This window comes from Eurypyga helias, unplaced genomic scaffold, assembly GCF_000690775.1.
Source record: "Eurypyga helias isolate BGI_N326 unplaced genomic scaffold, ASM69077v1 scaffold11075, whole genome shotgun sequence".
In the NCBI taxonomy this organism is placed as follows: Eukaryota; Metazoa; Chordata; class Aves; order Eurypygiformes; family Eurypygidae; genus Eurypyga; species Eurypyga helias.
This window is the reverse complement of record NW_010252280.1, coordinates 83,308-99,797: the sequence shown is the minus strand read 5'-3', so window position 1 is coordinate 99,797 and position 16,490 is coordinate 83,308. Positions and strand designations below refer to the sequence as shown.

Genomic DNA, 16,490 nt, shown 5'->3' with positions numbered 1-16,490 from the left:
TGATCTTATAGGTCTTTTCCAACCTTAGTGATTCTGTGACTAGCTTGAGCATTGGTCATCAGGTGGTGAGCAGTTGTATCATCTGGGGTTTTTTCCATTATTTTAATTACATATTATGAATAATAAATTAGTATTGTTAGTATTAGTATCATTGTTTTATTTAATTTATTTTCAATCATTAATTTTTGTCTTATCACAACCCAGAAGTTTCCTTGCCTTTTCCACCAGTTCTCCTCCCCATCCAACTGGGGGAAAGGAGGAGGTGGGCGAGCAGCTGTGTGGTACTTAGTTGCTGACTGGGGTTAAAACGCAACAGGGATCTTGCCTCACTCACACACGTAATAAGGGGAGAACTCTGAATTTCCCTTAGTGTCTGCAGTGGTAAATGCAAAGGTATTTGCAGAGGGACTACAGGTGATTTTAGCTGATAGGTCATGCAGTTTTGAGAGTCTGGGCTCGAGGGGTTATGTACTCTATTTTCCATTTCCAATGATGGATAGAAAAGAACATCAGAGTAAGGCACTGCATTGCCTGTGCTGTGTGTGCCTCACAGGACCCCAGCTGCCTGCAGGAATGTTGGATGTGATGAAGGTGACCCCATGTGAGCAGTAGTGCATGCCTTGCAATAAAGGAGTCTTGTTGCCCACAACTTCATCGGTCAAAAAAACAGGCTTTTTTTCTTCACCGTGCTGTGCAGATAGCTGGGCTCCAGCTACTGTGCACATGTGGTTCAGACAATTCAATCTACCTCTCCAAAAATATCTGCCATAAAAACCTGCAGTTAGCTTCAGTTACTGATATTGTGGTCCCCTGGCTTCATCTGCTGCCCTGTCAGGCAAGCAGCCCAACTGGCAGGTATATTCCTGCCCCCATTCACCTGTAGTGAGTGACAAGCTGTAATCCAGTTTAGGTCTCTAGCCTTTTGATGCTTGGTTTTAGCAGAATTTGCATTGTAATTAAATTAATTCCATTTATAGGAAAATGCAGCTATGAGCTGGCCCAAAAAGTTGAAGAGATAGGAAAGCAAACTCTGGGTGCACAACTGGGGCAAATTAGTTGGCAGAAATTCTGCATTTTATGGCAAGCATGAGAAGTTCCAAGTTTTGGTCTTTGATGCTTCTGTGGACCTCCATTATTAAAATGATTGCTATCTTATGCTACATCTATGCTATGAAACTGCATAGTGTCAGGAAGGGTTCATCAGCACTGCATCGTGATCCTCTATACTCTTATGTGGCTGTGCTGGCTTTGGTTAGAATAATCATCCTCACAGTAGTTAGTATGAGGCTATGCTTTGGATTTCTTCTGAGAAGAATGTTGATAACACACAGATGTTTTTAGTTGTTGCCAAGCAATGTTTACATTAAGCCAAGGACTTTTTCAGTTCCTCATACTACACCTGTGTTCCCAGCAAGTTCTCTACAAGAACCCTGGAGGAGACTCAGCCAGGACAGCTGACCCAAACTGACCAAAGGGATATTTCATGCCATAAAACATCATGCTCAGTATATAAATGGGGGTAGTCAGCTTTGGGGGGGGGGGACACACCAGGAGGGGAGGTCTTTGTCACTCTGAGTCTCGCTGCTCAGGACTGGCTGGGCATCAGTCAGCAGGTGGTAAGTAGTTCTATGACTTGGGTTTTATCCCATTGCTGTTTTCCTTCTCATTACATATTATCATTAGTAGTAGTATTTTCATTACATATTTGTAGTATTCTTAGTATCATTTTATTTCATTTATTTTCAATTATTAAACTGTTCTTATCTCAACCCACAAGTTTTCTTACCTTTTCTTCTGATTGGTCCCCACTGTCCCACTGGGGGAGGGGGAAGGTGAGTGAGCGGCTGTGCAGTGCTTAGTTGCTGACTGGAGTTAAACTATGACAGTGGCTCAGCCTGTCTTGTGCATTTTTTTTTCTTCCTCATCCAAGCCACTCAGTATCTCCTGTCACTGAAAACTGTCCCGTTTTCATCCTTTGCTCTCACTAGTACTGATGAGTGTGCAGCAGTACAGTGTGTTGAAGCAACTCATCAGTCTAGCTGAAAGCTTATCTTTATTTATCTTTTATTGTTGTTAGGGTAATTTTCCAGGCAGTAGTCTAAGTCGCTTTACCCTTACTAGCATTTCTTAAAAAGCTGAATATTACTTAAGGAAAACCTGCCTCACTAAAGTTGATGGTAGTATAATTTTAAAGCAACCTAACCTGACTACGAAGCAGTATCCTGGGTCACCTACCAACAGAAATATGCAGCCAACTGGAACCCAGGTTTCTTGGTTGAATCCCTACAGTTCTGTGTCTTAGATCAAGAGGCTATATATATCTAGGTTCTCATTTTAGTACTGGCCAAGCCCTCCCTTCAGTCCCTCCAGGCTTAGCAAGGAAAAAATCACTTACAGTGTGGACAAGCCCAACATTGCCATCTGATGTACCTCGCTCCACCTTGTCAAAACAATACAGAGTCCAGAGGGACCTAGCAGTACTAGACAGCAGTCATCTTTCCCTCAAGGATCAGTTAGTACAGCTTTGATGGAACTATACATGAAAAATTAAAATCAGACAATAAATGCTGCTGCTGGTTTGCCTATTCAAATGTTTCCCAGCTGGAATATTATTTTTGTGTTCTGTGTTCTTCATAGATGTCCAGTTCATTCCCAACTTCCAAATTCCTGAATTCAAGTTCTTTTCAACCCAGCGTAAAGCATATATTTTTAGGGATATATGTGATTTTCTTCCTGTGATGCTGTCCATATCAAAGCCTGCAGAGAATGGCTGGCAAGACAAAGATGCCACTTGCTTTCTCAGATTAGTGCCTGCCTGGATGGAGAGTGTCACTGGGCTTTCAGGGAATGCTGCAAGAACTCTTTGTGGTTCTGAACTGTCAAGTAGTTCAGGGAGTAGGGGGTGGCATGTGAAAATTAAAGCTAATTACGAGGATTGGCATTGTTAGTGGTGAGGAGGAGTCCCTGGCATATTTTGTACAGATTTTTGAATGGCTTCATTGTATAATTCATATTCTTTGAACAATGAATCAGCACATAAAAAAATAACCTAGAGAAAAAATTAGTTAAAACTCTACACAGAATATGGTGTTGAGGTGTAGACACAAGAGCAGCTACTAGGGAAACAAAGTTTTATTTTCTGATTCTGCACTGTTCCCTCCTGCAAAAACCTAGACCAATAGGGCCTAGATTCCACAGCCAGAAAAGTGGGGAATGTCATCAGCATCATTACCTTCAGAAGAAAATTCTAGTAGCTGGTCAGTGTTCCGTCTACAGCAAGATTTTTGAAAACACAGGAGGTCCAGCCCCCACCTCCTATTATAATATCAAGGAAACTTTCTACCATGCTAAAAAACCTTTCTGTCTGCCTTGCAACACTCTCATCTACTTGCAGCTGTCCACAAAAGCTGTTTTTCTGAGGCTCCTTGAAGGCGTGATTTAAGAGAAAATATCTTACCCACATTTCAGACTGTCATTGTTGTTGTTTTTTGGGGAGGGAGTCACCTCTTCTTGACCAGGCTGAGAAAGCATAAAATTACCAAAATTACATATCTACTACATAATGTTTCATATCTTATCCTTTTTTGTATCATCGGTAGTCTAATTTCATGCACAGATAGCTTCTGCTTCTAGTAAAACGTGAAATTTATATTACTAAAATAAGATTTAGGTCATAATGAATATTTCAATGCATTTTACATCTGCATGCTAATTAAATTTCACAGGACTCCTGTGAGGTAGGTAATCCTCACTTTAACCTTTGAGAATGAGAAATACGAAGAAATGATAGCCTGGTCCCTCAGATGAAGCCATATGTTTAGAAGTGTTTCATTTTAAATAGGAAAGTGGTATGAGAGATTTTGAGCAGATCAGCAGTTTAGTGGTGAAACACCTTTAAAATTCTGGGAGCTGGGAGCAAATGCCTTAGAAGTGAGTGGAACAACAGCAGCAGTTCTGCTTTGAAATGCCAGTGGCTGTTCCCAGTTTGACTTCTTTAGCTAAACCCTAAATCAAAATTAAAAAAAAAAATTAACAGTGGCCAAAGTCCAGAAGAATTAATCTTTCATTGATTCTTGCAGTATTTATTTTATACAAGATCGGGTATTCACTCTACTAGTTCCTGAATGGGAGCCTAGATATTACCTGTCACTGATTAGATATAAGGAAAAACTTCTTTCCCCTGACTGTGGTCAAAATTGGAACAGGTTGCCTAGAGACTTCGTGGAATCTCCATCTTTGAAACCATTCAAAACCCAGCTGGACACAGTCCTGGGAAACCTGCTGTGCCTGCCCCTTCTTTGAGCAGGAGGCTGCACTAGCGACCTCCAGAATCCCAACCTCCGCGATTCCATGACTCCTAGTTTGTTCCAGAAGTTTGATGAATTAATCCCTGGTTTCCTTGACAACATGCTGTTGCTTACATACAAAATCTCTGCAATATGAGAATCAGGGGACAGACTTACTGCCAAATTCCAGTCAGGGATTCAAAATCCCTTTCTTCTGACAGGTCTATACTGAGCACAATAGAGACATGCAAGAGGAAAGACTTTTAACAAAACAAAAAGATAGTGACTTTTCTTCTAAAACAAGGAAATTTTTGTCATAGTAACAAATTTTCTAGGACACCCACTGTGAAGTTTCTTCCATAGCCTATACAAGGCCTAAACCCCATCTTCTCATTGCCCCAAATTGCATTCTAAGCAGCAGGCTGTAAGGCACTTTGGTGCAATCCAATTCTTTCTTTGTTAAAATGCTCCACAAGATTTATCCGAACACCTTTCCACATAAAAATGAGTGAGAAAAAATTTCATGGGAGTGTTTTGCTCAGGGACTGTAACTAAACTCGCTTATTCCAGGTAAGTGTCTGGATCACAAGGCTGCAACACACCTTGTCTTCTAACCAGCCCTCCCTGGGCAATCTCTGAGTGTGTTTATGAAAAGCCCATGAGTTACAAAAAGAGGAGAGCATGACAGTTTATTTCATAGAATCATAGAAGGGTTTGGGTTTTAAGGGACCTTAAAGACCATCTAGTTCCAACCCCCCTGCCATGGGCAGGGACACCTTCCACTAGACCAGGTTGCTCAAAGCCTCATCCAGCCTGGCCTTGAACACTTCCAGGGATGGGGCATCCACAGCTTCCCTGGGCAACCTGTTCCAGTGCCTCACCACCCTCTCCATGAAGAACTTCTTCCTGATATCTAATCTAAACCTCCCCACTTTCAAGTTAAACCCATTGCCCCTTGTTCTGTCACTACAGGCCCTTGTAAAAAGTCGCCTCCCAGCTTCCTTGTAGGCCCTGTTTGTCAGCCCTAAGCCTTCTCCTTCCCAAGCACTGCAACCATTGTTGATTAGAAGGTGAGCAGTAACTTCTCCCACAGCCATTTTGTCATGGAAGGAAAGAATAAGACTGCTCGGTTCTTTGAAAACTAAACTTCTGAATTTGTTTTTCAGAAGATGTTTTTAGCCTGTGAATGGGAAATTACTAAAGGGCCTTTCTGATGCCTGTAATCAGATATAATAAACCCAAGAAAGGAGAAGAATTGAGATTTTTCTTCATGCTTTGCATTTTGGTTGTCGATAAAAAGGGTTATTTTGGTTCTTTTTGGATGCTACTCTGAAGGATCCTCCTAAATGCCGTTTATGGGGAATTTAATGTCCTACCTAAGGTTCTGGAGTTCACTCTCAGGATCAGTTCCATAAAATTTAGTAAGTTTTATGTACCAAGTGCTTTAATAAAATTGGGCCTAGGTGACTAATGTATCGCACTGAATCAGCAGCAGAACAATGGAAAGATCCCACATTTCCTGAACCTGGTTGTGTTCCTCACAGCAACAGTGCATGAAATTTATGAAAGAGACTCATCATTTTCTGTAATAGTTATAACCAAATCAGCCGCCAGTGACAAAATTAATGAAAAGTTCCGGACCTTGTCAGCTCACTGTTCTTACAAAAGGCAATTCATATGATAATATGCAGTCTAACTCCTCTGTGGATAGAAACTGCATATACAAGGATTCATGTTAACATCTAGAACAGGAGGAAGGCCTTTTTAGACATTATAAATATCAGCACTCATCACTATATGCAAGTAGATAATTAGGGTAATTATTCCCAATTAGCAGCTGCAAGCCCTGCAGATGGGAATTTCAGGGGCTGGTAACTATGGTAAGAAAGCATTTATGCAAGCTGCGGCGCCCTTTTCATGTTTTGGAAAATATACATTTAATGACCCTCACACATGCTGTTAAATATTTTTGTTAATATTTCAAAATAAAAATCCTTCCTGCACTAATATAATACTTCTGCTTTTCTTTAAAGCTATATGAGGATGAGATGGCCTTGGTTTGGAAAGATTGTGCCAATTATATAACCTATCAGCTAAAGTAATGAGTGACCCAGGCTGCACTGGGACCCAAATTTTGCTTCTATTCTCACTCCATTTGGAAAAACCCTATCAATGACCCTATAATTGACTTTTAAAGACAGCTAAAGGACTCCAGCTGTTTTCCTAGGCCCTGCATCAAACCTTCTGAGAGAACACACTGTGAAACTTCCTTGCCAGGCTCCAGAAGCATTTTCCATGTGCTCGTTAGATTCAGTTCCTTTGATGGGCTTAAGGGTAAAAAAATACACCAATTTTAATTGAGAATAATGGTGTTTTTTTCAATTGTAAAAGCTTCTGTGAAAGTCAACAAGTTATTCTGATTAGAAAGAAATTCTTGGAGCATTTGTGTATACCGGCAGAACATCACAAGCGCAAATGGAGCAGGGCTTCTTCATTTTTTAGCTTTCATGTGAATTCATTTAACTTATGAATTCAGAATGTAATCAACAGAAATAGTAACACACATAACTGTAAGATTTTTGCTCATGAAGCTCCTTATCACAGTGAAGAAATTCAATTTTTTTAGCTACTTTAATGTAAAAATCGGTCACTGCTATCTTTTTAAAGTAAGATTTCAACTTTAATCAACAAATCAGCCTGTATTTACTCATTTAAATCCAGTCCTTATCTAGTTATTTGAACATGGAATTTCAGGCAAAAGAAAGTTGAGAAGCTAATCCTTTTTTGCATTGGAGTAAGTAAAAGGTTATTGATCAATGTATTTTTAAACTTTCTATTCAATTATCTTTGAACTAAAATGAAGGAAATAAATTTCAAACCAAAATAATTATTCTATGAAGAAGTTATGAGGTTTTGGAAAAAAAATATTATTAAGACTGGATATGAGATTTCAGCTTTAATACAGAAAATTGAACAGTATAATTTGCAGTGGGCCCATGTAGATGCCAATAAATGCTTTTCCAGTATTAGAATTTTGTTTTTAGCTATGCTGACGTACAAGCAATGAAGAAAGTTTCAAAATGAGAGTATGTTTGTATGATATCAATTAATTTTTCTTAATATAACTCTCTAATTCAGATTTTTACAGTTAAAAGTATTGCCAGCTGTAGATTTATATATATATATATAGTATATATTATGAGGCTGGCTATTACAATTATCATACATGTAGATACCTCTTACATCTCCTAGAATCTCAAAAACCTTTCCTCTAACATTAATCTGATACATACTAGGTCTTAGAAAAGAAATGGGGATGATGTATCACATTTATAGGTTTCATGTTTGGCAATATTTTTCATGCTCAGTTTCCAATCACCATCCAAAGCTGAATAATTTGAAAAGTTTGTTTCTTTGCATGATCCAACCCATATTTCATTTAGATTCATGCTCTGCCTTATTACTTCATATAAGAATATAACTCATAATTTTTTCTTTCATATTTGTCTCTAAATTTTTTCTCGTCTGTGCAATCTGTTTCATCTCTTCTTATCTGACTTCATCTTCAGCCTCTCTTTTTTTCTCTTCTGTGCTTGTTTGTTTAACTTGTTCACCCCCTTTTAAAACTTCATAACCCCTTTAATCCTTCTTTGGGACTCAAAGCACCAGATCTGTTCACCTGGTGTGTGGCTAATTCATACATCTTGGAAGGGCGGTAGAGGTGACAGGCAGATGTTGTTAGTTATTTAAATCCGATCTCCATGACTGCTGAAGCCAACGGGAAAATTTGCTTCAGCTCTGCAGTGAACTCTGTAGAAGGTCTCAAGTATGTTTGACTTGAAAGAAACACCTTAATATCTTTTTAACTGGTAGTTCAGATTTATAGTGTATTGGCAAATGATGTGATTGTACCGTTTAATATATATGAAGTCATTATGTTGATAAAGGATTTGATACTGCCAAGTGCATCTGCCCTGGTCCACTGATGCACTCTGTCACATCCCTCTTTTTAACCGTAAGTCATTATAATGGATTTCAAAGAGTTGCTTGTATCCTTTAAGTTAAGTAAATGCTTAAGTGTGTTTCTGGATTAGGACCAGAGGACTCAGCACCTTGGAAGATCAATCTAAAAGCAAAGAATCAGCAATACTGGTAGAGTGAGTCTTGCTGAGCTTATCCATAAGTCTTAAAACAAGGCTGATTTCTTTTTTCAATTCTCTGCCAATTTGTGATCCATCCACCAGCTGTGGATTATCTGACTTCCAATCTCACTATCTGCAAAACTACCTCAACTGCATGACCTCAACCAAATGTATTAACAGTTAACTGGCTATATTCCTGATATGTTATAGCCTCCATGAACTATTTTGTAGTTTCTAATAAGAAAAAAGACAAATTGCCACATTTGCGCTTTTTTTGCATGGAAGTTTGCCCTAAATCACAATCCTATCCATTTGAGCCAAAATGACAGGTCGGTTTAACTTAAATACTTCATTCACCTTCATGAAGAGCAGCCAAAGCCCCATATAAGGAGAGTTGGTAAAAAACTCTGAAGCGCTCAGCTTTCAGTGAGTTTTAGGTCTGAGATGCCTAATCAATTTACTGTTTAATCTGTGTGCAAACTTTTAAGAGGTTAAGCTAAGCCACTTCCTGCAATTTAGGGCATGTCTACAAATAGATATTGCATCTCAGCTCACAAACCATGACTTGGTTGTTCCTTAGCTTCTGACCATTATAAACTGAAAATTTACAGTCTCAAAGTTGGAATTAAAATGTCAAATCATCTGGGGACCTTAGAAATTTTTTTCTAAGTGATCTGTGTCTGAAGAATGAAAAAATCATGAATTGTCTTTGTAAAATTAAAAACTGAAGGAAGTGTTTAAGTACATGTAAAGAATAATGCACATTTCACTTGTGTGTTTTATGGTCTCCATTAGGTACCTCAGGATGAATGGGGAGGATACCCAGCTGGTGGGAAAGATGAAGAGATCCCCTGCAGAAGAATGAGAAGTGGGAGCTATATTAAGGCCATGGGAGATGAAGAAAGTGGAGACTCTGATACTAGCCCCAAGACATCACCAAAATTAACAGTTCGACCAGAGTCATTATTAAAATCCATTGGACAAAGGCCACTGGGAGATCATCCAAAGTAAGTTTCACTATACCATGTAACACACCTTTCTGAAATTTGCCGTGACTTGGGTAGTTTTTCTTTGTGTCTTCGTGGTGGTGGTCAACATCCATGAGAAAATAAGATACTGCAGTTAAAAACTAACTCTGTCTTCATTCTAAGTTGGCTACAGTTTCTTGTGATTGCTGAATGAAAAACTGCCATCTTCCTCCATCCGTGTAACAAACCTCTTACTTCAGAAAAAATTTATTATGTTTGATGAAGGAAATATTTCGTTGTTTTTTTTTTCCCTCAAGAAGTTTAAAATTCTGAATATTTCTTGTCTAGAATAATTGTTTTATATTATAAATCTTTGTTATTTTATTGCTTTCCCTGAAATAGAAACTATACTCTATTCCATACTAGGCATAATAACAAATATATAATTCTGTCTGGCATCATACACCTTTTTTATCTTTACAATGTTTTATATATCAGCTATACTGTATCATACTCATTTTAAAACATTGTGGATGGTTTTCTTTGACTGAGGTTTTTTTCATTCATACTACTACAACATGGCCTATTAAACAACTATTACAAATAGAAATGGCCTATTAAAAATAAACCAAATTTTAAAACTATAGGAGAATATGTAGTTATATATGTTTTCCAATAGGCCTTTATTTTTCTCTCCTTTTTAACCTGTGAGTATATCATTTTGTATGTTATCTTTATGTATAGTTCTGAAGACAGTGTCAAAGATGTAGCCTGATTTTAAACCTGCAGCTTCTTTTAATGTTGCTGGGTGTTTCTCACAGTGTAGAAAATTGAACTTTTTGCCTGGGCAAAATACATAAAATGAAGAAATTAAGAATAAAACCTTGGATCAATGGTTGTTTATTATTCTCTACGTAATACCACATATAGTATACCACAGTGACTCACTTTTTCATACAATAAAACAAAACAAAGCAAAAACCTTAGGCAAAAATCCTTTTGGCTTAATTAAAATGAATGATTTATCTTGCAGTCTGGAAGAAAACCATCAACTTTCAATATTACTGAAGAGAACAGTTTACAACTGTATTGTTTCATATAGCTTGCTCACTCATCTCTGTAGGCTCAATTCAGAGGCACAAAGGGGTCTGTACTATGAGTTGCTGTAAGATTCCTGAGATACCATGAAACAAGATTGACAAGTGTCTGCTCTTGTTTGGCAAATAAAATCCAGGCATCATACCTTATAGCATCTCAAAGGGTGCCAGAGGCCTATGTTTAGGCAACTGAGCCAAATTCTGAATGTGAATCTGAAGGATTTGCTAGAATATTAGTTCCAATGATGGAGGCATGGCCTATAACATAAGTATTGCTGGCAGACCTGTATGTGGCTGATTTCCAAAGACGAAGAGAAGAGCTCTTAATGACAGTGATTGGAAGCAACATTTGAATTTTTGATATTTCAGTCACTGTATCTGGGCTGTATTGGGTTTGAGGCATGCTGGCTCTATCGACTGATTCAGTCTGAACTTGAGAATATTCTTAGGAAACAAAAAAGGTGGTTACTTCTCAGCTTGTGAGTGCATGTCAGTGGAAGTAGAGGTCTTTCAAGATGAGGAGCCCGTAATTTATCAGTCATGGTGGAGACATATGTTGTGAATTCTTCATTCCTGGATTTTCTCATAAATGGCTCTGAAAGCTGTGGGTCCTGCAAAAGGGCAATTATCCTCATGGGATAAGATATGCTAAGGGAGGGCAGTCTAACATCTGTGGCTTGTTAAGAGTAACCCTTTTGAAGGCAACAGGGAGAGAGGAGACAGTCAACTTTCTCAGACTTCCATACACGGACTGGCTGTCTTCCTGCTGGTAAATTAAACATTTCCTGAGTACACGGACCTGAGCGCAGAAACTTGACCATCTACTCCAAGAATGCTTTGGAGCAGTCCCCAGCAGGCTTGTTGGCTGGATCTATTAGCCCTGTCCCAGACACTGCCTGGCCATGTTCTGGACAATGGCGTAGGCCGGATATTATTCCCAGAAGGCAGTTTGGATGCAGCCATAGTGTTCTGGAGGGAATGTAATACCTGTTCTAGTACCACAATCTAAATTCTTTTCTTTGAAACAGTTCTAGATTTCCAGGTACTTAGACCAAATAAAGTATGTTCTGTTCTGCTCTTTGGTTTTGGCTATGGCTGCACCTTCCCCAAGTGAATTCAGGTAACGGCACAAATTTTCCAGTGAGTAGCAGGTCTCAGTGCCTGCCCTAGACCCCCACAGCCTCTGAACAGATCCAGACAGCATCTAAACATATGTATTCAATCAAAGAATGTTTCAAGAAAAAAAGTCTTTCTGATCTGTTAAATCCCAAAGGCAGGTGGTTACTAGTCGGTCAATACCAAGTGGTGTGTCTTCTGTCAGTTTTCCATGTACTGCAAACACACCACTCAAAATATAATTGATTAAAACACTGGTGCTGTGCTGCTGGTGCAGTACACTGGGGTTGACAGCTGTGTCTGTTCATGGTCCCAAAGGATTTAATGGCATAGTTACCACTAACTACAGTAGGAAAAGGAGGAAGGAAGCTTTTTGTAATACTGCGAAATATTATTAGGGGCTCTATTGAGAATTCGTCGCAAACACTGCGCTGGGAATAATTGAACAGCTAGGCTGCTGCTGACAGATATCTTTTAAATCCTCATTTTCCCCTTAAACTGAGGGGCAGCACCTTGAATCAGCTAACCTAACATAAATGGTCTTTTCCAGGGAACTTCAGGCAGGAATGTGACAACTATTTTGGTTCTTGTATGTCTTTCTTGCAAAAAAATCTGCAAATTTCAGCAGCCCTTTAAGCAGACAGAAAATTTCTTGTCCCACAAGAATATGAAGTGCTGATCCTAAGCCTGGGTTTTCACTACAAGCCGTATCCTCCTAGTATGTCTCTGTCTCCCCGTCACTGTGGTTACCTTTTATGTCTGGCAGATTTCTATGAAGGATATAGCAAGAAATGATGGTTATGGAGCCTTCCTTCCTCCTCCGGCATGGCTCAGTAATCACTGTTGCATGCTGAGTACCCTTTGTACCGCTGATCACGCCGCTGAGCCAGAAGTCAAGGTTTTGATTTTTTTTTTGTATAGTAGGGCTGAATAGCATTTCTGGCATGTATTATGACAAATTGCATAATTCAAGATGTCAGCTGCAGTAGCTGGCTTTTTAGCTTGTTTACCAGGATGGAAGGAGCTAATGTGCAGAAATAAAATGGGGCTTATACTCTCTTAGTCCTCTGCTTGGGTTCACAGGAGACCTCAGAGCTGGGGTCTGACAGAGCACCAGTAAACAGCCAATAAACCTGTAATAAAACTGGAATATTGATAGTTTTCACAGTTCGAAAACATGCATTGGCTGCCAAACGTCATATAGGTGGGTTTCATAAGGATAAGCCTAGTTTTCTATCACCATCATGAATAGGATAAAATGAAAATCAGAAAAGCTTTCAGTTAACCTTCAACAGTTAATCTTTTGAGATGTGTGCATGTTTCTCCTCTGTGTTTTATCAGGAATCTTTGCAAGGAGGTTTTTTCCCATTTAAATTCTGTTTCTACTTTGGCAAAAGTAAGCTCCTATTTTGTTGTTTTTTGTTGCTCAAAGATTGAGCATTTAATTGAACATTAAAAATTCATAGACAATTAAAAGATCATATTTTTATCTGAATAAATAATTTTATTTAACAACATACAATCAGGTAAATGTAACTGATTTAACAGAAGCATTGAAATTCTGAAATAATTTATTTTAAGTTACTCTTGGAAAAGGGTATGTTTTACTCTAAGTGGGAATAAAACAAAAGTGCAGGGTCTGACCAGCGCTGTTTTATGCAGTTGGCAGAAGCAGGACGTGTGCCCAACCACTGCTATCTGATTACCACCTCTGTCAAACTGCCAGGACAGTCAGCATGAGCCTCAGCCTGCTTTCAGCCGAGGCCACCTGGCTCTCTTCTAGATAGTGCCCAGGCATGTTTCAGGCACTACCCCCGTTGGATGCAGTCACTCTCTCTATAGGATAAGAAAGTTTAACCATACAGGTCATTGGCTGAAGGGTCGGGTAATGGACCTAGCTGGTTTCCCGGCATAGCTGTAGCCTAAGGGACTCAAATTTTGCTTGGTTTTTCAAAAATGAAATCTCAATTAGTTACTGAAGATAAAGGCATTTCAATTCTTTGTTGTGAATGCTGTCTCAAAAGACTAAATAGTATGTTGCACTACTTAGCCCTATAACATCAAGTTGAAGGCCACCGTAATTTATTATTATTATTAAATTGCATTTGAGTGACATATAATGAAATAAGCCTTGCTGTGATGGAGACAGGACACATACTCGAATCTGCTTCCTTTACAACTTTTTGCTTTCTTGGAACTGTGCCAGCAATACCATTCATTGTGGAAATTATCCTGACCGCCAGTAGTCCCAGGAGAAAATAATATTAAACTTTTTCTTTTTTTTTAATTCTAGTTTTATTTTGCATTATGGTTTGACATACAGAATCTTTCAGATGTCAGTTTTGGTATCCTATGAACAAATATAGGTCTTCTGGAGGTGAAATGCAAGCCCTTTCAATTCTGTCCATTGTTTTCTGCCATGCTGTGATGTAACTGGGGACGGAGTTGAACTGTGTTGGAAGGTAGTTTACAGAAGGTAGCTTGTAGAAGGTAGGTAGCATGCTTCTAGGTATTTTAATATACAGAAAAGGTCAAAAAAGATGAACAGTTTGTGGAACTGATAGCCGAAACAAAAGGAATGTCTGTTGTCAGTAAGTTTTGTGCAATCCTGGAAGAGAGACTGATGCACATGGTTTGTAAGGGTGTCCTTCCAACCTAGTAAATGTAATTTCTCTCTATTTGTGACAAAAACAAGCAAAGCTGAGAGATGGAAGGACCACAGACACGGGGATCCAGAAAGGAAAGCTGAAAAGAAAACATGAATTTGGGACTATGTGATGGAAAACCAATTTTATGACTGAAAATAATGTTCCAGTTATTTGATGCTTCTCATTTTCAGTAAAAGGATACTTAATATACTGATTATGTAAATGAACAGGGGAGCATTGTAGAAATAGCAAGTTTTGTTTTCAGTATCTCCTTTCTCAAGGGTTGCAAAACACTGAAAACTGTCTAACCGTTTAGTCAAAAGGGCTAACAGCAGCATTTAGCCCAAAGTTAACACACCGTATTTGAAGATCATACTGGTATCGCTCATGCAAATTAGTAGTTGTTCTGTGCTGAAGTTTTCCATTATGCTCTGAAGTGACTCATAGGAAACTGGGTGCTGCAAACATGAGGATGAAACAGGTTAAGCCTCAATAAAATAAAATCGGTGGCAGCAATGTGTGCTTTTGTTTTGTGAGCCTCTAACGGCAGACCTTCCTGTGGCAGCTGGTAGTCCAGGTACTTTAAGCTGTTGGGTGAGCAGGCAGAAAGGCATGTGAGCAGATAGGTCCTGCAGAAGCGTAGGGTTTCAATGAGGAGTGAAATCTGCCATAGCACAAATTATTTGTTAGACTGCCACAATATAGTTCCAGTGGTGCTTTGATTTGTCTTGCTATGCTCTCCTTCCGAACCTCTGTCAGGTTTTGGCTCCCCGTGGAAGTGAGTGTCTCAGACTGAGTCATGGAGAAAGCTGCCATGTCCCCCTCAGATGTTTAACACCTTTGCACTGGATGTTACTAAAGTCCACAGCACACTTGAAGAGCACAAAGCATGTCTGTATTTCAGCCACTCTGCTTCACAGTCTAAAGCACTTTTTTTAGTGGTTTGGACTAATATGCCTAAGTATGACCTGAAATGGTTGTGACACAAGTGTTTTCTGGGGTTATGGTGAACCAGATCAAAGCAGTGATCTGAATTAAAAGTAACCTTTCCAGAGGTTGACCCTCCAGAGGAGGCCACGAAGATGATCAGAGGGCTGGAGCACCTCTCCTATGACGAAAGGCTGCGAGAACTGGGCTTGTTCAGCCTGGAGAAGAGGAGGCTCCAAGGAGACCTCATTGCAGCTTTCCAGTATTTGAAGGGGCTACAAGGGTACTGGGAGAGGACTTTTTACAAGAGCCTGTAGTGACAGGACAAGGGGGAACGGGTATAAATTGAAATCAGGGAGGTTTAGATTAGATATCAGGAAGAAATTCTTCACAGAGAGGGTGGTGAGGCACTGGAACAGGTTGCCCAGAGAAGCTGTGGATGCCCCATCCCTGGCTGTCTTCAAGGCCAGGCTGGATGAGGCTTTGAGCAACCTGGTCTAGTGGAAGGTGTCCCTGCCCATGGCAGGGGGGTTGGAACTAGATGATCGTTAAGGTCCCTTCCAACCCAAACCATTCTATGATTCTATGATTCTAACCTTTCCCTGCCCTTTTCAGAGAGAGACTGCATCTGTCTGTGGCCATACTTATGCTGACCTAAACAATATCTGGACTACGACCCTGTTCTTCAGACTCTATTATGGCAACAAAAACATTGCCAAAGCAGACAAAAGGGGGTTAAACTGCAACAAGAAGGTCTGACATCATTTAATTGTCTGAGCCCTTGGCTCAGCAGAAACCATGGAACAGCACAGGCTCCTCTAAGACATGTGGAAAATCTCCATTTAAAAAAAAAAAAAAATCCCACCATTTGTAACCATTTTTGCTAACCATAGCACACTTACAACATGAGAAAGTGCAAACCAGATGAGAAGTTTGGGAGCACTGCATGGGACCAAACCTGTCTTTTCACCTGCCTTTGCCTATGACAGTGCCAACACCGTATCGTTTGGTGAGGGACAAACCTGTGGGTGCTTCTCCTAGAATAATAGCGCTTGGTAAACGCACAGAGGGAAGGCTTGATATTGCAGTCTGTAGGTAAGTGTGCACATGTGGAGGAGTGGGTGTGCTTCAAAAACATCACAGACTGAGAGTTCCAGCACAGCTTCCTTGCTAGAGAAATTAACGTCCTATTTCAACGTTATCCATTGCTGCACGCCAGTGATGCAAGCCTTTTTTTAATTTTTAAGGGTAAACCTCAATTTACCATTAACTCTTCCTCTGCATTTTAAATTAGGAATGGTTTTGA

At 39.5% G+C, this 16,490-nt stretch overlaps 1 protein-coding gene across 1 annotated transcript in view; it reads left to right on the top strand.

Moving 5' to 3' along the window:
* DLGAP2 (discs, large (Drosophila) homolog-associated protein 2) overlaps positions 1-16,490 on the top strand; it is an 82,383-nt gene that overhangs the window by 1,415 nt on the left and 64,478 nt on the right. The window contains exon 2 of the mRNA XM_010152322.1: positions 9,224-9,435. Coding sequence (XP_010150624.1) covers positions 9,224-9,435 — 212 coding nt within the window. The remainder of the gene's footprint in view (positions 1-9,223; positions 9,436-16,490) is intronic.